General features: G+C 33.4%; 1 protein-coding gene across 1 annotated transcript in view; it reads left to right on the forward strand.

Annotated features, from left to right (window-relative positions):
• LOC126973097 (probable cyclin-dependent serine/threonine-protein kinase DDB_G0292550) overlaps positions 1-21,568 on the forward strand; it is a 225,627-nt gene that overhangs the window by 117,236 nt on the left and 86,823 nt on the right. The window contains exon 3 of the mRNA XM_050820239.1: positions 5,367-5,562. Coding sequence (XP_050676196.1) covers positions 5,367-5,562 — 196 coding nt within the window. The remainder of the gene's footprint in view (positions 1-5,366; positions 5,563-21,568) is intronic.

Genomic DNA, 21,568 nt, shown 5'->3' on the forward strand with positions numbered 1-21,568 from the left:
TTTTTACACTTTATTCGAATCAAATCAAATCAAAATTACTTCAATCAGCTAGTTCAAGGAAATGACATTTATAAATGTCACAAGTTTTTTATTTTCTACTTTGGAAGAATGGAAATGCGAAGGGGTAATGAGAGGCTGGAGAAATTGATCGTAAGGAACACAAATGGTAAGCGGGTCCGAGGCCGATCTCCTACCAGATGGACCGACCAAATAAGCAATGGAAACAAAAAGTTTACTCCAAATGTGGACCACTTGTTGATGACTCCGATCCTCAGTCCTGAGGGGACAGCTAGAGGGAGAGAGAGACTTTGGAAGAGGTTGAGCTTTAATGAGTAGAAGTGGGAAGAAACTGATTGCCACTCTTTTAAATCAATATTTACTTGAAAAATACACGTGTCAAGAATATTGTAAAAAAATATATTTTATAATAATTTATTTACATATGAAGACTTCGTTCTATTGCGAAATAAATTCTATAATTTTTTAAAATGATCCATAATATAGTTTTTTGATACAATAATTTATTTTTAATCTTTTACTAGCTTTTACTTGCGACTTCGTGCATGTGAAATAGTTACTCCGGGTCGCAATTTTTATTGTTTAATATACTCACTTTGCAAATAATACACAACAAACTGCTGTGGTTAATACAATTTTAAAAGCTACCAACTATAGAACTTTCATCCCCCTTTTTCATCCCACACAGGTCTAAATTTTAAAAACGGAAGAACATATAGTTATTTAGTTCGTAACAAGTGCCTAAATACACATTTTCATGGTATTATCTTCGATAATGACGAACTTTCATTCAAATTTCCACCCCATATTTCAACCCCGCCAAGCCTTTTATTTGCGATAATAGGCAGCATATGTCCTTTCCCAAGCTCTTGTCCATGTTTGTAATAAATTTCATAAAAATCACTTCAGTGGTTTAGGCGTGAAAGCGTAACAAACAAACTTACATTCACATTTATAATATTAGTAGGGATTAAAGGACTTAATTTTTATTTATTTATTTATGTAATAAAATGTTTTTGACGTCTGGAACCCAGCTAACGAACTCGCTATGGAATCTTCACAAGCCAATAACGAATCACAATCAATGGGCTACCTGACTGTACATTAGACATTAAAAGTAAACAGTAAACATAATTCACTGACGATTTCTCTTCAAATGGTCTTGTTGAGACATTAGTTGCCAACATTTCAGTGCAATAAATTATAATATCGTTGAAAGTTTAATTACTTAAGTTAATGATCTATCTAGCTTACTATATTTAGTGATTCTGAACTGACAAAAGTTATATGGATATAGATGTTCAGTCTGTTACGGAATAAAATGCAAAGATGAAAAGGCATAAAAGACATTTATTTTCTCAAAATTGATTCCTTTAGAATTCTTTTTGATGTCATTTCTAATAACTACTAGATACTACTACCGCTTCGGAAACAAATGGCGCTCTGCTCTCAGAAGAAGCGGCGCAAGAAACTCTCCTAGCATTCTTTTTTTGCGCTCTTTTCAATAAAAATATACAATATTGTACAGTCATTTCTATCGCTATAAAAAAATCACAATCTAGTCCCAGGCTGTCCGATCATTTAGATATTCAGCAGTGGAGTAATAGGATTTACGACAGAGCCATTTTTTTATAAAAATGAGAAGATGGATATCTAAAGAGACTTTGACTCGAGTAATAAGCTCAGATTGATAGACAACATGATCGAAAACTTTTGTTATTTAATGTAAATAAAAAAAATATGTAAAAGACAAAAATTTATGAATGATGCGGGACTCGAACCCGCGTCCTCTCTCGCGTTCCATGCGAGTGCTCTAAGTGCGTTGATAAATTCTTGTATGCTTTGTTCAACTCCTCAGGTTGTGGCTTTTTCTACAGAATCTACTTTACAGTTGATAACCTGCTCAACCCCAATATTTGCATATTAGGAAATTTACTTGAGATGTCGCTCTTGTAAACCTAAAAAAATTGTTATGTTTTAAAAGTGATAACCCTCACATCTGGGATTAATACACAAATAAAATTGGAAAAACAAATTCTCGCTTTCCGTACGAGTGCTTTTCCGACTGAGCTAACCGTTCGAGTGACGTATCGTAGATAAAATCTTGTATGCTTTGTTCTCAACTCGTAACTCTCAGGTTCTGGATTCTCTTTAAATACCAGGAATTACGAATGCGAATAACATTGATACATGACTGGCCAGGTTTGAATGTGGTACGAGTTAATAGTTCCACGTATTGCGACGAAGACGCATCTAAAGGTTAATTATAAATTAGAATTAGAAACATTTCAAATATGTTGAAGTGTGTCAAATGTGCGCGTCTTATAGAGTTGATGAATTAAACACTCCCGATGTCTTTAAAGCTCTAATCCATTTCAACAGAACAATAAATATTTCAAAATACGCGAACAGATTTATATCTCACCACATGACATCATGGTTACAGAGATGACCTCAAGTTGCGGGTACGATATAAAAACTATGACTGGTTACAAATCGCGGTTGATTTGATAAATTTAATTTGCTATGCTCAAGTGTACTTCGGTGCGTGACTTGTGTGATTACAATTTTTTGTTTTAATTTGAGCGACGTCTTGAGTATTTTGGCAGAGCTTTGATTTTCCTAAAAATACAAGCACTGCGATTTCGTTCACTTGCAATTCTTTTATATCACTCTATGTAGAAAGCCTCGAAATTTGATTCAAGATTAAATTTAGTCTTTGTTCACGGCCTAAGCTCGGTCTAGTAACTACGGCTTACTTTTTATTTCGCTGCAGTGTTGAAGTGAATAGGTACAGGTATGGATTAAGATTTCATTGATTTGATTCCAACTAACAAAGACTAATACACTACTACAGACTATTTATCAAATCAAATACATTGAGATTAGACAGTCTCTCAAAGAAAAGTTTAAAAAAAATAAATATTATGACCGTTCTGAACGTAGTGTTTAAATTCTCTTTGGACTGTTCATTGACAGTTATGAAATTTAATATACGTTCACAAAAATCGTCACGGCTCTTAATAGTGATTTTCATTATTATAACACTAGAAATAAGGATTGATTGTAACTAATTCTAGTAGGCTTCATAAGATAAATAATAGCTTTAAGGGCAAATGTATACACTTTTATAATAAAGTTCCAGCCACTGTTCAGGCATTATCTATAAATTAATTTAAATGTTTTATTAAAAAATGGCTGTGTCTTAAATCCTACTACTCCACAGCTGAATATCTAAGTAATCCCACAGCCTGGGACTACTTTTATTAAAAAGACCGCAAAAACATGAATGCTGGGAGAGTTTTTTGCGGCGCTTCGTCTCTCTCAATGCCATTTGTTTCCGAAGCTATAGTAGTATCTAGTATATTAGAAATGATATCAAAAAGAATTCTAAAGGAATCAATTTTGATAAAATAAATGCGTTGCGTTCAATTATATTGCTGTTCTCACGAGTGTTTATACATGGTTTGTCCCGCGTAGTCATAACTATGAATCTTAATGTCTTTCGCGAAGTTTTCAGATCAGTATCATTATAGAGTTAAGTACCTTAATATAAAAGTATAAGTATCATTAATTGGCTATTTGTTATACCTTTGACATAAAAACTTGACTTTTTTTAGAACAATAATTTAAACTAAAGTACACTACGTTTTACTAAGAAAAAGAGTATTGACAGATCACAGATAGACAAACGTACAAATTTCAGGGCTCAGAAACAAAGATTATAATGTGTTTTTTTATTTTTTTTGTTCGAATCTCTTAAAATAAAGTTGCATACAACTTTTCATACATTCTCCAACATCCAATAACAGTATACGTAATTTCAAATGGCTGCTGGTTCCAATTGTAAAAGCTAGGAGCATTTTGGTAATTTATTTCAGTTCTATCTATTAATGATAGAAAAAAAAAATACGTCTCATATTCTGTAAATATAGAATTATTTAAAAAACATTGGTAATTCCTTGGAATAAAGTAATAGTGTGAGAAATGACATCAAAAATAATTCTAAACGAATCTATTTTGTGGAAAATAGATGCCTTTTATGTCTTTTAATAGCGCCTTCAATGGTATGTTACTCATATTTTAGTTACTATAAGCTTATCTGCTAATTGAACACAGAGTTGAATTGATTGTTGTCATTTTTGCGCATAAGATTGGACCTTAAATAATACCAAACAACAATACAGTAATAATCATAATATTTATGCTTATAATCACTCCGTATAACCTAAATTCCTGAATCAACTCGAAATGCTTTCACGAGTATTTCAGAATGAAAGCGCATTTCTCCAAGGATCGGCTGCACCAGTTCAAGTGCCACCTTGACATGATCTTGTTGGCATTTTAACGTTTCGCAACATAACACGCCTTGCATTCGACAGATTGTTACAACATCCGTCTATACAGGACAAGTCAATTTTACGAACAAGCAGAAAATACTCATTGTTTTTAGAATCTGTTGTGACGCAAAAGTCGTTAATGTCTTTTTGAGTAGTTCTAAATGAAAAGTTTTGAGGTTAATATCTTAAATATTCAATTTTAACCAATTTTAGTTGAGGCTACTGAGTATTAGCTTCTTCCATTTGACTGAACATATATACAATGAAGAACTTTTCGAATCATTGACGATTAAGTTATCTCTGGTGGGCTTAATTCTTAGCTCAGAGATGTGTGGTCTCTACATTTCCAGCGAATTATTTGTATAAATTATTTAGGTTAATACTAACAGCCAAATTTCATTAACGGATATCATGTAAAGAAATCTCTGTTTAACAATCCACTATAGCGTGCTTCGGAAGAAACATATCTTCAAACACAACTTCATTCTTAAAGCGTAGCGTATGCCACTTCATAGACATCTATGGGCCATAGCATTACGGACATCTATGGGCAGTGGGTATTTTTCTCTTCATCAGGTGATCCACTTTTTAGTGCCTCTGATATAAAAAGTCTCGTCCCTTACTGTAAAAAAAAAACAATTTATGTACAGTGGGATTCTCCTTTGCACAGCATACCGGCTAGATTATTTCTATTTTTTTTCAGGCGCCTATTTCAGCCGTGAAGCAGTAATGTGTTAACATTACTGTGTTTCGGTCTGAAAGGCGCCGTAGCTAGTGAAATTACTGGGCAAATGAGACTTAAAATCTTATGTCTCAAGGTAACGAGCGCAGTTGTAGTGCCGCTCAGAATTTTTGAGGTTTTTCAAGAATCCTGAGTGGCACTGCATTGAAATGGGCAGGGTGTATCAATTAATATCTCCTGAACGTCCTGCTCGTCTCTTCCCTTATTTTCAAAAAAAAGAGATTCCATTTATGTTGTTTCTTAACGTTTATCATCTTTCTTCGCAGAGTTTCCTCGCGGCAAATGCAAAATGTTGGTGGGCAGGGCCATTGGCCGCAGCAACTGCAGATCTGCGGTACGCCGGGTACGTGTCTCCAGGAGTGCTGCTCGTGGCTGGAGCCCCCCGAGCACTGGAGACCGTGCGGGGGGCGTACTCCCGGTCCGTCCTGAAACCACCGCCCACCTATCTTATATGTGGCCTAGGTAAGCTAATTTTTCATTTAAACTTTCTTCTTTTTTATGGAAAAGGATCATAAACAAGCGTGATGTTTGACTACCAAATGGCGCTGTTATTGACAACGAAGTGAACCCTTACTTCGTCCATTGAAACAACAATTATAATAGAAATAAAATAAGTTACTAGTAGATAAAACTATATCTAAAAACATTGATAATAAATGGTGGAACGCATATGACGAACGATAATAAGTAGATCTTACAATATTTATACACATTATACAATAAATAAACTAATTAAATAACACGAACGAAACATGTTTAACGTTTTCACGTCGGTGCCCCGTAATAATAGACGACAAAAAAAGAGAACAACTTTCTCACGAGTATATCTATAAAGCCACTACGGGCTCGATATGAAATACGAGCAAAACAAGATCGTATACTGAACCTTCTCCCACCCACAGCGACAGACGGCCTTGTAAGGACGAATGGCTGCTGGTACACGATTGCAGATATTACTTCACCTGCAACCCGCTTTAATATTGTATGAGTTTATTTTGAAAAGTAAATACATAAGTCACAACCGTAGCTAGTGAAATTACTGGGCAAATGAGACTTAACATCTTATATCTCAAGGCGACGTGCGCGATTGTAGTGCCGCTCGGAAATTGGGTTTTTCAAGAATCCTGAGCGGTACTGCATTGTAATGGGCAGGGCGTATCAATTACCATCAGCTGAACATCCTGCTCGTCTCATGCATTTATATCTTTGTACCTTAATACATAATAGTATATGTACATCTAATATATAAAATTATCGTGTCATGGTGTTAAACTTTGAACTCCTCCGAAACGGCTTGACCGATTCTCATGAAATTTTGAGTGCATATTGGGTAGGTCTGAGAATCAGACAACATCTATTTTTCATCCCCCTAAATGTTAAGGGTGGTCCACAGGATTTTTTTTTTAATTTGTTTGATTATGAGTCAGCATTAACGGGTCAGCTATTACTTATATATAGAGGTGTCGGTAAACCGTACAGTGTCACAAGTTCATCTCAAAAATGCCCAATCCAATTTTTTTTATTATATACAGAGGCTAGCTATTAATATAATAGTATAAATAATAAACGGTCATAATATATCGCGGTACTAAACTACGACACATTCAACACAACCTTGCAAGGTCGTCGTGCACTGTGGGCCGAAACTGGAAAGACATGCGTAGGACCCGGTTGACATATCAAATAATACCGGATTATCAACAACAATGGAGCGATTGCTGCCTTAAGATCAATGTAGTATTTATCGACACGATTACTTTATAGATAAGCATTGAAAAATCGCCTACGCATTTAAAGTGCTCTGTGAACGGGTAGATAGCTTGGCGTTACGTAGAGACATCGCTTCATTGTGCTTCCGCATTTATCACAAGGAGTGTTCCGAAGAGCTGTTTCTCCTGATTCCTGCCGCCAAGCTCAACCTTTACACGTCATGCCACAAATTAGGATATCATCCCCACCATCTTGATGTATGGCGTATTCCTCCACAGAGCGGTTTTCAATGAACTTTCTTCCACGTACGAACAACTTCCTTGTGCGGTGTTTCCAGGACGATACGACATGGACACCTTCAAAAAAAGCGCGTATACTCTTTTAAACGGCCGGCAACGCGGCAATGTGTGCGGAGGTGATCACTTAACACCAGGTGACCCACTTCCATAAGAAAAAATAAAGATAATTAAATGATCATTGATGTTAAATGGTTTATAAGTGAAATAACAAATAATTACTTGTTTTGTACCTATCATTTTTCTCTGCAAAGGTACTGACTTAGAAATATAAATCCATCCATTCCATGTGGTGGCAGACTCCTTTTTAAAATCCAATTTTGAATATAATTTATGAATTTGTCTTAAGCAAACCGTTCCGCAAGAATTCTTCATATTCCTACAGTTAGTCCTACTGTAACTATAAAAACCAAATAAAAGCAAACCCGATGCCAATGAGGTCTTTTTACCTTTATATGAAATCTGATATGCTTTGGAATTCCTATTTTACCGCTACAAATATACCGATAGTATAATAATAGACCCAGATACAAAAAAAATATGGTTTATTTATATATATGCCTTCTGGCACACTTAATAAGAAGGTCACATCCACTATTATGTACCATTTTTATGTTACTGAAATAAATATTTTTATATATTTTTTTTTTCATTTTCATTAATAACAAAAATATAAACGTTGCGTGAAAAAAAGAAGCATGCTAAGTTTCCACATAGTATTAATGTGTATGATTTAGCGTAGTAAAATTTATATAGAGAACAAGTATGTTGGCAGGACGATACGTAGGTACATAAAAAAAACGCGTAATGCATCTAAAAACGATAACGCTCCTGCGATTCCTCTAGTGTTGCAGGAGAATGTGGCCGACGGGAATGACACTCATTTGCTTTTTTATTCAAAACAAAAGCTATAAGCCATATTTAATATGAATCACAAATGTATTCCATTAAATTAAATCAATAATAACCTATACGTCTTTCTATAACAGACAATGGCATAAATTCATTTGCTCACAAAATCTAGATAAGGTTTTTAGTTCTTGCAAATTGAGCTTCCTCAATTTACGAAGTCGAAAACGACATAGTCCTCCTTCAAAGTAAACAAAAATTAATGGATCATTTCTATGCAATATTATATATATTATGTACTAAAAATGTTTTTGAATGACACAATTGGATAATTTTGAAATATTGACTGTAAATGTAGATTTTATGTGATACTTACTTATTTATTCTATTTATAGTCATAGAAACATCGACCTCATATCAACATAGTGTACTGAAATAACTCTTTAATGAGGTTAATCTACAGTCGGTATCTCGAGCACAAAGGATCCTTATATGGTCCTTACACAGTACCTAGAACCAAACCCTCCTTGGGCTAATATAACTTTATTACATCCTCCTTTTAATAACAATAAGAGCAGCTTTCAATTATTTAAAAAAAAAGATCTAGGTGAGAAACATTTTATATTTTATTTTTATAGTAAAACTGCTATAATCTGATACTTATCGAAAATGGTAAAGTATAATATCATTTTCATACAAGTTTTATAATAAAAAAATCAATGCGCTAGGGAATTATGTGAGTTTCTATTATATACTATTAACGGAGTATTTCGGCACCATGGATCACTAGTAGTGATCGAACAATATGAAATCTAAAACTATGTGAAAATGAGAAAAGTTGTATAAGAAGTTTTTTTATGAAAATACGGGACGAGACGAGCAGGACGTTCAGCTGATGGTAATTGATACGCCCTGCCCATTACAATGCAGTGTCGCTCTGGATTCTTGAAAAGCCCAAAAATTCTGAGTGGCACCACAATTTCGCTCGTCACCTTGAGACATAAGATGTTATGTCTCATTTGCCCAGTAATTTTACTGGCTACGGCGCCCTTCAGACCGAAACACAATAAAGTTTACACATTACTGCTTCACGGCAGAAATAGAAGCCGTTGTGATACCCATAATCTAGCCGGCATCTAGTGCAAAGGAGCCTCCCACTGGTAAAGTATGAGTTTTGTTTACTAAAAAGATGAATGTGTTTTGATAATAATGGAAAGTTAACTTCGCAAAATTGTACTTGAGTAAGAAATTAATTAAGCGCCTCTATTATTATAAAATTTAGTGCAAGTTTCACAAGAAATCTTTAGTCTCGCACAGCCTCTTTGAGGAATTAATTGGAGGCTTCTACCATACGACTAAGAGACCTACAAGTCTAGACTTCTGGTATTGTCGACATCCTTATGTGCCAGATTTTTTTTATTTTTCATTAGGTGAGCCACTGGCTCATTTGCCCACATTAATATTAAAATTATAAAAAATCAAGTTTCAAATTAGCCATACCTGAAACACCTCATAATAGTTCACACAATAATAAAAGAAAATGATATAAATACCCCTTTAGCAAAGGCGGAGTTGATTACTTTTACCATCGGATCTTATACGATGTAATTATAAATGCTTGCTTAATGTGGAATGACTTAAAAAAATTAGTTATTCAGAAAGATATATGCAGATAAGCTAAGCCCATCACGATAACACACGTTTTTCAGTATTGCAATACGAAGTTCGCATTTCGTAAAATCTTGGAAGGTAACGTGACTTGTTTGTTACATGTTAAGATTTGCGCACGTCGGCCTGTTTGATGACAGTATAGATGCTAACTTATATAGGATGTTAATTTAGGATAGGATGTTAATTAGATGGATGTAATTATTATGTACGTACCTTTATATGTGCTTGATCCTTCTTTGGCATAGCAAAACAAAAGATCTCCGAAACCCGATGTGACGAATTGATTGTCCAGATGTATCGCGACAACGCAAAACGTTGTCTTTTTTCAAAAATATGACCGCAGCCCAACTATTTCAATTGACCAGTTCGAGGCTCCTTTGTTTAAACATTACTGTGTTTCGGTCTGAAGGGCGCCGTAGCTAGTGAAATTACTGGGCAAATGAGACTTAACATCTTATGTCTCAAGGTGACGAGCGCAATTTTTGGGTTTTTCAATAATTCTGAGCGGCACTGCATTGTTATGGGCATGGCGTATCAATTACCACTAGCTGAACTTCTTGCTCGTCTCGTCCCTTATTTTCATATAAAAAATTAATTTTGTAACTCTGACATTTGGGTTTACATAGTTACTAGTTTTAATATATTGAGATTTTCACTAGGTAATTAATTATTTTGATATATAGGATATCACAAGAAAGTAATTTATCGACTAACATTATGGTGTCGGAAAATCTTAACTCGTATGTTGTATATCAATAAAATCGTTTTTTTGGAGTCTTCTTAATTATAGGTAATTGTTGTCTGTAACATGCATGGTAAATGAATGGAAGAGCTTCTATGTAGTGACCAAATCAAATCTGCTAAGGGTGGTTCCGTGCAAGAGTGTACACGAATGACCACTAACGGGGAGAAATGGCGGCAAATAGTGAGGAACATTACATCTGCTACTGGACACCTGAATATTTTGTAATTTTAAAATAAACTCTGGATTAGATCGCAGTCGTTCATCAGATTTGCTAGGCTAACAGATAGATAGTATAATATTAGATCATTTATACGTCTTGATAGACTGTGACCTATATTTTGAACAATGCACACAAACAAAAAGTGACATATAAATCGCGAGTGTAAAACATAGCTTGTCACGCACGCTAAAGTAATAAACCTGGCCCGTTTTTATTTTATTTTATTTAGGACAACAAACAGTGTGACTTATAACTTATTGTTCAAATAGTTAAGTATTTGTACAATCAATCCCGTTATCTACGACTAACTAATGATAGTTAGTTCATGAACCATCTTATATATAGGTATTATTAATAAACTAAGCTATTTAATATTTATAAACTAAGTACTTAACTATAACTTATAAACTAAGTTAACTAAGTTTTAAATATGATTTATCAATTTTAATTTATCGAAGACTAAGCGCCTGTTTTATGCTTTTTTGCATTAAAAATGTCGATGTCGTTAAAATATTTATTATATTTTTTATTTATTTTTATTTTAAGAAACATAAAAGATAATACAATAGCACCCATAAACCACTGGGGTTTGTGTGGAGTGACGTACGTTCTACATTGTAACATTACAACAAAAAATTAATTAATAGCAATATAGAATACTTATAGAATATAAATCTACTGCCCTATGTATAGATAGGGCAGACTGCCCTTTCATCGGTTATCTAGCAGCAAAAGGCTCTATCTAGGCGTATAAATGATCTAAGAATATAATAACAGAGAACGCTCGACGTATTTCAAACAAGATTAATAATTTCTCATCCTTCACTCACAAGTCACATCACATTTCATGGTGACTGGCGAAAATTATCTTGATTCGATTGTTAACCCATCTAAAACTTAACACGCAACTTTTAACTCATTACAACAAACCTTCGATTCCAGCGTAAAATTAAAAATACCTCCCACTGAAAACCATAAAGCCTCATTAAACTACCATATTTGTGCATAAGTTCCCCACTTAACTATACCGTATCATAATTCTTTTCGTAAATGGAGATGTTGAATTTCGCAATCGCCGAAATGCAATTACAAGAATTTACTTTTAAATTAAACTAAAATTACGGTTATTATTTTTGTTGAGCTTGTGTCGTGTCATTTTTAATTTTAATATTTCGCTGTGATTCATCGCTTAATGACTGATTGCAGACCTTACAATTAATATGGATACAAATTTGTTCCAAAACATGTGGATGGTGTGTAAGCACTCCTTATGTATTAATTTGAAGGGCGGTATTGCTAGTATTTTTTTATACATGCATTTTAGCCAGCTCGGTCAAACTTGGAATTAAGCGCCATAGAAACATTAAGGCACTAGAAACTTGTCAGCATAGCATGCAGAGAAGAATGCTTAATATAAAAATACAGGACAGAATACTACTTCAATCCATACGAGAACAAACAAAAATAACTGATGTGAAATATCATATTAAAAACCTCAAATGGAAATGGACAGTTCACATGATTAGAAACAAAAAAGACCAATGGTCGAAAAATATTACAGAATGGTATCCTAGACAACATAAAAGAAAGAAAGCCAGACCAAGTCTTAGATGGGAAGACGATATAAAGAAAGTAGCAGGTGCAACCTGGTCGAGAATAGCGAGAGACCGCTCACTGTGGAAACGTTTGAGGGAGGCCTATGCCAAATGGCAAAACTTGCAACAATTAATGACATGACGAATGCAATTGCAAGGCCACTCATAATTTTTATAAATAAATATCACTGCATTGTAACGGGCAGGGCGTATGTTCCATCAGATGAAGATTTGCTCGTCTCCTCGCTTTTTCTCATTAAAAATGCCTCAAACGCATATCTCGCATATCAGCTTATCAACCATATCACTAAAAAGTAAACCCTGTATTTGGCAAGAGCAATGGCCAGATGAAGTAACATTGTAACATTTCGTCATTGAATGATAGGGACATCACTTAAAAATAAAAAATACATGTTTAACCTATACGTAAATAATTTAACTTACTTAATTTATTTACTTAATTTGTACAAACACTTGATGATTTAAAACAGTAGGATGTGAGTTTGTTTATTTTTCGCACAAACTCAAATTCTTAGTAAAAAAATGGAATTCTAACGAAGATTCAATATTTAGTTATTAAAAGTTAGTCTTGTTCTAATCATAATTATAGTTCAAGTACAAATTGTTATTCATAATTAAAACAATAATTATAAATTCAATATGTAAATATTATTTCGTTTGAATTTGAAGTTGGATGTGAATTAAAGTCATATTTAAGTCTGTGTGCTCAAAATCTTAATTGCATGTCGATCTTTGAACTAACCACACACAACCGTTCATTAATAACGAATAAACTAGTTTGACTAAACATACAAAGTTTCCCCGATCGCTTTTTCCATTATAAGACTTTGCTAACATTTCGGATAATTGATATCGCTAAAGCGAGAGGCCGTAACACTTTTTATTTAGTTATTTAATGTATATCTGTACTAATATTATAAAGACTGAGGTTGTTTGGGGTAGTATCAGTCTCTACTGAACCGATTTTGAATAAATTAAAGCTAATTAAAATTAACCCGAAAAATTAAAATACTTTTTCGTGGTCAAACAAAACGTTTCTTATAAACAATGCCTTATTGATGAGTGATATTATGATTGTTTGTCCAAACTCACAATTATCAAAAAAAAATTGTATAATAGTGATATTTCATAGTAAAATTAATAGGACAGTGGCGTGAGAGTAAACAATCTTCATACACAAGCTCTGGATCCTATTATGGCAGAGTTACATAACTGTATCGCACATAACTGCATCACACCACATAACGAGGCAGCAATGCCATCGCCTTCTAAGATCGTGGTCACCATAACTCTGTCTCCAGATGCTATCAGGTAACTGTACCTATTACATTGAAGCTATTTATTGATTCGACTCACTTAACCAATTAGCTAGCATTTTGCTTTTTTTTAAACAGCCATTATATTACGAGATTACGGCTTTCTTGATGTTATGATTCTTATCTACTTTCGTTCTCGCTAATTTTATTAAACTTACTAAACTTAAACTTTGTTACCTCAATGATCAACTTTAATTTAATATCAAAATGCTAAGCTGATAAATTAAACTAAAAATTTTCAGGTTTCATTTAAATGTGATTTGTTTAAAAAAATAAAATACCTTGATATTTATGATTAGAATTATACGGGAGATCAGAAAAGGCACAACAAACTCTCACAGTCCTTTTTATTGCTATTTTTAATGCCTAATAATCATAATTTTGTACAGTATTTAGATTCATAACAGAGAATTTCTTAAAATAAATCTTTTAAATTGATATATTATGTAGTTATAACTTTTGATACTGGAACTGGTCAACTAGTGTTTTTTGTTCATCCTTTTTCAGCAGTCTCGGAATTAAATGATATGAAATTTTTTATAAACTAAATTTTTCAAATACGTAAATTGCTTATTAAATATTATAATGATATTTTCAAAAGGACGTCGCATCACTTTCACCCTCTGGGAAAATTATAACCTTCATTTACTTAATTCAGGATATTGCCTCCCATTTGAATCCTTTTTAGATTGAATTTTTTTAATTCTATCTTCAGATATTTGCAAAAAACGAAACTAGTTTTTCTGTAAATGTGTTATAATAACTATTGCATCTTATTGCGGTTTTTTTTAATTACACAGGCGCGATTCCAAATCGAAATATACAGAGACTGCTGAAAAAAGTTGAACAAAAAAACACTTGTACTAGAATATGAACATAGACTGGGACTTATTTTGAGTGTGTTATACATTAACCTTTAAGACTTGTTTATTTTACTGACTTATGTGATTACAATTTAGTACCTTTAATTCTAAAACAAAGCGATATACCCGACACCTTTAGTAAATTTTATATCATTGATTTCACTGCTTTGAGATTGTCAATAAATTCATAGAATAACTACAACATGTATGTTATTACTTATTATCCATTGAGTTTAATTAGAAGATTTTATTTGAGGGACTCTCAAACTACGTTCGGAAAATATATAGTGTACATTTGTCCCATACATAAGATATATGTATACAACACGATCACCAAGCTAGTTGGTGTATTAGAATGGAGTAATCCACATCTACCTCAACAATTTACATGGTAAGTAAATAATCGTTTTCACCACATTACACTGTTACATAAGGTGTTGGATTATTGCTTATTTAAACTGAATAACAGATACAGGAAGTGTTCGTTCGAATGCGGGCTTTACTGATATCGTTCGTGGCTTGTTGACGCAAAACTATGCAATATTTTGACTGGCTAGGGAAATCGTGAGCATTTATTTAATATTTATATTTTTATATATAAAAACTAGCTGACCCAGCAAACGTTGTATTGCCGATATTAAAATCGCGATACAAAAGTAACTGTTGATCGTAGATGGGTGAAAATTTGAAGTTGTGTGTATTTTTTTTCTCATTCATAATCAAACAAATTGAAAAAAAAATGTCAAAAAAAAAAAAATCGTGGGGACCACCCTTAACATTTAGGGGGATGAAAAATAGATCTTGTCCGAATCTCAGACCTACCCAATATGCACTCAAAATTTCATGAGAATCGGTCAAGCCATTTCGGCGGAGTTCAATGTTTAACACCATGACACGAGAATTTTATATATTAGAGAGATTGTAACTGTTAGGGCCTCGTTCACCATGTCCAAGTAAAGCTGTGATTAGTAACTTCTCAAGTAACGTTAATTGGAAGCTACATGTTATGAGAATCTTTTGCCAATTTCACAAGCGAAAATTATGTCTTGAGTAACTACTGATTGGTTAAGTGTGTAATGAATCTATCACACGTCATATTCGTTCAATTTTACGTCAAATATCACTTGTCAAACGTCATTGAAGATTGTCATTTATGATTTTGTTAAATGTTGAGCGTTCATTTCACTGTTTAGCGCCAGATGTTGTAACCTTTGAAACTAGAAAGCATCTGGAAATAGTATAATACAGTTTTTGTCATTTAGTGGTTACTTGTGTAATTATCATTATTATGGATAAAATTAAAAGAGAGAGAAGTGCATACTTTACACGACAGGGATATATTGGTATTATTAAATAGAAATTTGGTGATATCTTGGAATTTAAATATACGCATACTTGGTATTTGTTCCATGGAACAATAATCTTAACTCGTCCAATTGATGATCAATCAAATCGAATAAATCCATATCTAATAATTTATTTTTATGCTACCTCTGAAAAGATGCACAAATGATAATAATAGTTGGCACATAATATCACGCAACTGTCAAGTAACCGTGCTAATTGGCAGACGATGTGGCAAGTTAGTTACGGGACAGTTAATCTTAAGGTTAGTGTTACTTTAAGGTCGTGAAATTCGCATGTTATGTTACTATTGACTTTACTCAGTGATTAGCTTACTTGATAGTTTACTTGAATGTGGTGAAAGAGGGCCTTAGTCTTTTTACTGGAGCGGCTTGTGGGTTTATAGCGTTCTACGTGTCACGTATAATACTGTCTTTAGGAGGCTGTTACTGGGGCGTTATACCTTTATAAGGGCTAACGCGTTGTAGTGCTTCTGGAATATTTGCTGATGCATCTGTGGATGGTTTCCATGCACAAGAAAATGGTCTCTATGTTGCATCGTCTACGTGTTAACAGTACTGAGCAAAACTGACTGCTCCTTCCAGAAATACTGGATACAGTTTACTCTAGGTTCATAAATATATTTGACTAATAATACTAAAAAAGTTCATAATAAATATTGTTACTCATGTATTTACTAATATAGGTATACTATTCAGGTATATAATAATTAAAATAAATATAAATTCGGACCTCACTGAGAAAATCTCGACTTAGATCAGGTGTGATGAATATGATATAAATTTTGGCTTGTATACATACCCTATACTTAATATGGAAAAAATTATGAGAAGATAACTAAATCCATATATTCGATAAAAAAAAGGTTTAAGAAAGATATATAACGAATATAATTATTATTTCTTGACATATTTGTATAGTAGTCTTCTTGCGTCACAACTTACTGTACAGTTTAACTTAAAAGTAATTTCTTACGTCTGTCCATAAAGTAGGCATATTTTTTTGATTCGATCAAACAGATATTGCTTATTTATCTCGCCTAATTATTATTAATATACTCTAAGGTAGTCATCGCTGTCCAACACAAGTCGCAATAGAAATGAGATAGCAAAACAAACAAGAATTTGCATTGTCTTCACCAATTGATCAATTTCCGATATGTCGTTACTATCAGTGAAGATTGATTACAATAATCTTAACATATACCAAAGCCAATACGCAATACTGAAACGAAAGTGATTCGCCTTATCAAGATAAATACTGGGATTTCTATGAATATTATTTAGCTGTCACGTTTACTACGGTTTGAAATGCTACTTTTACTTAGCGAGGCACTTTATCCCTTCTAGTCACATAGTACTTAATCAGAGAAGATGACAAAATCGAATTGAAATATTTTTATTCAAAATATAATTTAAAGTCACTTATTGATCGTCAAAAACTACCACTAATTCGAAATAGTATGCCTTAGACTTGAGAAGAACGGGTGCAAGAAACTCGGCTGTTTTCTTTATTCTGTATAATATTATGTAATATAGTCTGAGGGCGGTCGCTCCATTTCCAGTCTGTGATATCATTAAGAAAGTCATTTATGGTATAGAACGATACTATAACATACATATGGTACTCCTGTACCACATAAACGTCTTTTAATAGTTATTTTGAATTTCGTAACACACTTGTTTTGTACATTTTCTGGGAATGACATTTGCATTAAGCACGGAAATAAAATCTGTCACATATGACAGTTAAGTGACGTATACATAGCTGAACTATCTATCCTTATTAAGTAGGACTATGTAGGAACAATCATAATTCTAGAATTACCTTTCTTCGCTACTGTTTCATTTCTTTTCTTATTTGTTATCTTGCGTTGCAAAAAGCGGTGAGTTATTTACACTCATTTAATCTCTTATTCTATAAGTGTTCATATCAAATTTAGCTTGTAAATAAAACAATACAATACAAAACATCATAAATCAAAACTTAACATCTTATGTCTCAAGGTGACGAGCGCAGTTGTAGTGCTGCTCAGAGTTTTTGGGTTTTTCAAGAATCCTGAGCGGTACTGCATTGTAATGGTTAGGGCGTATCAATCAGCTGAACGTCCTGCTCGTCTCGTCCCTTATATTCATTAAAAAAAAACTGCGTGCATTTGTGCGAGTAACACTTGTTAGCCGCAAGGTTCCTTAATGCCGTCTCGTATTCGTTTAATACTCTAAGTATTAGATCACGTAATTGCTGACGGTATGAACTGAAATTATATGAGCCCAGGCTTTAAACAGGGAAGAAGGTGCTTCCATATCTTTACCATATTATGAGATTATTGTTAACGCTATTTTGTGGAGTATCAACATATGATTTTATATTATTATTACAAAATTTAAAGTGTCGTAACTCTAAAACAATTTGAGATACGTACATTTTTGTAAGTTGTCATCTAGAAATAATGGCAATTTGGATCGGAGACGTCCGGAAACAGCAAAACTTGCAGGCCTCGTTTATTTTTAAATAGTACATTATTTTCAGATCAAAATTTGTTACCTAAATAATCCCTACTTATTATTTTCTATGCAACTTTGAAATTTTTTATAGTTTAGTTCTCCTTTGGTATAACTAAGCATTAACTTCCATTATCTTTTATCTATAATAAGCTATACTTTTTAAAATTATTTTGAAAAATATTAAAAAAAATCTATACATTTAAAATCAACAATTTAAGTCATTTATTCCTGATACGATTGTATGATTTGTATTCTCATATGTAAATAGGTGACTACCGTAATACACATACAAGTATATAAATTATTTTTTAATAGCAATGTTTACACCTCAATTACTGACATTAACGACCAACGACCTTCAGACCTTGCGCACGCGCAGACACAATTATCTCCGGACCGAGCTTATGTAATATTGTGGTGCTTAATCATTTCATAGCATTTTTATTTTAATTAAGTTCGAGTTTTAATTTGTTATCAAATTATTTATTTATTTAGAAATACCAACATTTGTTTACATTGATGCATTATATATAACGATTCAGACAAACGGGGAGTGTTCCGAAGAGCTGTTTAACCTGATTCCTGCCGCCGAATTCCACCTTCGCACGACACGCAACAAGTTAGGATATCATCCCCACCATCTGGATGTGTGGCGGACCTCGTACTACAAAGCTGTGGAATGAACTTCCTTGTGCGGTGTTTCCGGGACGATACGACATGGGTACCTTCAAAAAAAGCGCGTACACCTTCCTTAAAGGCCGGCAACGCTCCTGTGATCCTCTGGTGTTGCAAGAGATTGTGGGCGGCGGTGATCACTTAACAACAGGTGACCCGTACGCTCGTTTGTCCTCCTATTCCATAAAAAAAAAATTGTACCACATGCTTCAATTATTTTCACAAAGTAAATATTAGTATTAGAGACAAAAAAAACATATATGCTAGCAAGTAATAATAGTTAAATGATTTGGTATTAAGTTATTATTAAATAAGACTAATAAATATAATTATTATGACTACATGTTATTCACTAAACTTACACACAAATAATTTACAAACTGTATGGTCAGAAGACGTGAAATTAATATCTATGTAATCACTATCCCCCTTATTCAAAATGGTCCGCTAACTTTAAACAGCCGCTTAGGAGTGTTTTTTCCTCATTCTGACTTAGGTCAATAGAAGAAGACAGAGTGAGAATTAGCAATGTTAGCAGGCTATTATGAATAAGGGGGTATATGTGTTTACCATCTTACACAGCCTTGGAATAGGAGAGTTCGCTCCAAACATATATATTCAAACCGGTGGAACAATTTGCTTCCAGAGATACGAATACGAAAATTAATTTTATTCAGAAGTTACAGGTTAACCTTTTCATTTAAAAATTTTAATAGAGAGATAAGATCGATTAGAGTTCGCCTGTCTTCCAAGGAAGTCCTTTAGAAAAATACGAGTCTATTAGCATAGGAAGACAGACTTTTCCTTGAATGATAATAATAAAATAAATCTACTTAAGTGTGAGTCGTCGACCTTAAAAAAACCTTTTGTGAAAACAAATAATATTTTCTGATTATTTAGGTGGCCATCTTAGAATTTTCTTTGAGGAATAATAATAATGGTTATTTTATTAAAAATATCAGCTTGTTAATTATTGTTTTTTGTGAGATATAGCTGACAGACAGACGGACGCATGGATAGACAGTGATGTCTTTGTATTATAAAGGTTCCCGTTGATTTCCTTTCGGATAAGGAACCTTAAAAATTGGAATTTTTTTGGAATTGACCATGATATGGTTATGTCATACATTATTTTTCATACTACGAGTATAAATAGACGAAGTATTTTAATTTTGCAATAGTTAAAGAAAGTCTAATCGAGATGATTTTAATAATTTTATTAATAAGCAATATTAATATTAATTAAATTAAATATATATTTTTATATAAGAGGGGGCAAAAAACGGGCAAGAGGCTTACGTGATCGGGAGCGGAGAAGCAACCGCCCAAGGACATCCGCAACACCAGAGATCAAAAGATATGTTGCCGGCCTTTAAAGTGGGAGTATACTCTTTTTTTGAAGGTCCCTAAGTCGTATCGGTTCGTTAAAACAACATCCAGTAATTAATTCCACAAAGTGGCTGTCCCAGGTAAAAAAATTCATGAAAACCGCGCGATTGTGGAATGCCAGACGTCAACGAGATGCGGGTGGTATTTAGCATTTTGAAGTAATATCCGTTGGTGGAATTCGGCGGCTGGTATCAACCCCAGCCACTGTAATATATAGCACCTGATCCATAGGTATTGTTTCTGTTGTGTCTTCTGCTGTTGCTGCTGCATCTACGATTACCACGAGGAGTTTCGGTTTGATTGCTTCTGCGGAATTTCATCATCATCGGCATCACACTACATTCATTAAAAGCCACTTCATCTACAGAAAGTGTCTGGTGCAATCAGTTAATTTAATTGGTGAATTCTTCTCCAAAGTTTTCTAGGATTATCATCCTATCGTCATATCTGACGTACGTAATAATAATAGCTTTCAATAACTATGTCCTCTGTTAATTTAACATTTTTTTGAACAAAATAAGTAATATGACCGAGGCCAAAAAAATATTTTAAATATATTTGTCTATATCTGTGCAGATCAATCTCAGAAAATAAATTCTTAAAATTTCCATCGTCAATAAATTGTAATAAAGACAATAGAAATATAAATATATTTAAACACGACAGAAGTGAAAACTTTATAAAGGCGACGTAAATAATACGAAAGAAAACTATTGTTTGGTTCTATATCTTTTTTATATAATTAATAAGATTAACAATATACATCACTAGCTGACGTTGTTCTGTTCTAGAATTTCGTAAAATCCATGACCTCTACTCGCGAAAGGAATATTCCTACCAAATTTCAAGTCTCTACGCTTTATGCTTCCAGAGATATCGTGATGAGTCAATATATAGGTGGAAATCTCTTATACACACATATATATATATATATATATATATATATATATAGATAATAATTACGTACAACTACCTCTGGTAAATTTTGTTCTATCTGAACGCACCCATTTACTCGTCTCAAGCAGACTATACCCAAACGAGTGCATACTTCACCATACGTGACTGCTGAATCTTATTGAAAACCATAGACTTGTAATATACGAGCATATAGGCGACCTGACAGCAAGATAATGCTTTGATTTTTCAATGTGTGCGTTAACAATATTAAAAAATATAATGGAGCTAACACCAAGTGTGGCTGACTGCTTAAGACTTGTCAGTCAAAATAGGTTAGACAGTAACCATAGAT

Source organism: Leptidea sinapis, chromosome 28, assembly GCF_905404315.1.
Source record: "Leptidea sinapis chromosome 28, ilLepSina1.1, whole genome shotgun sequence".
Lineage (NCBI taxonomy): Eukaryota > Metazoa > Arthropoda > Insecta > Lepidoptera > Pieridae > Leptidea > Leptidea sinapis.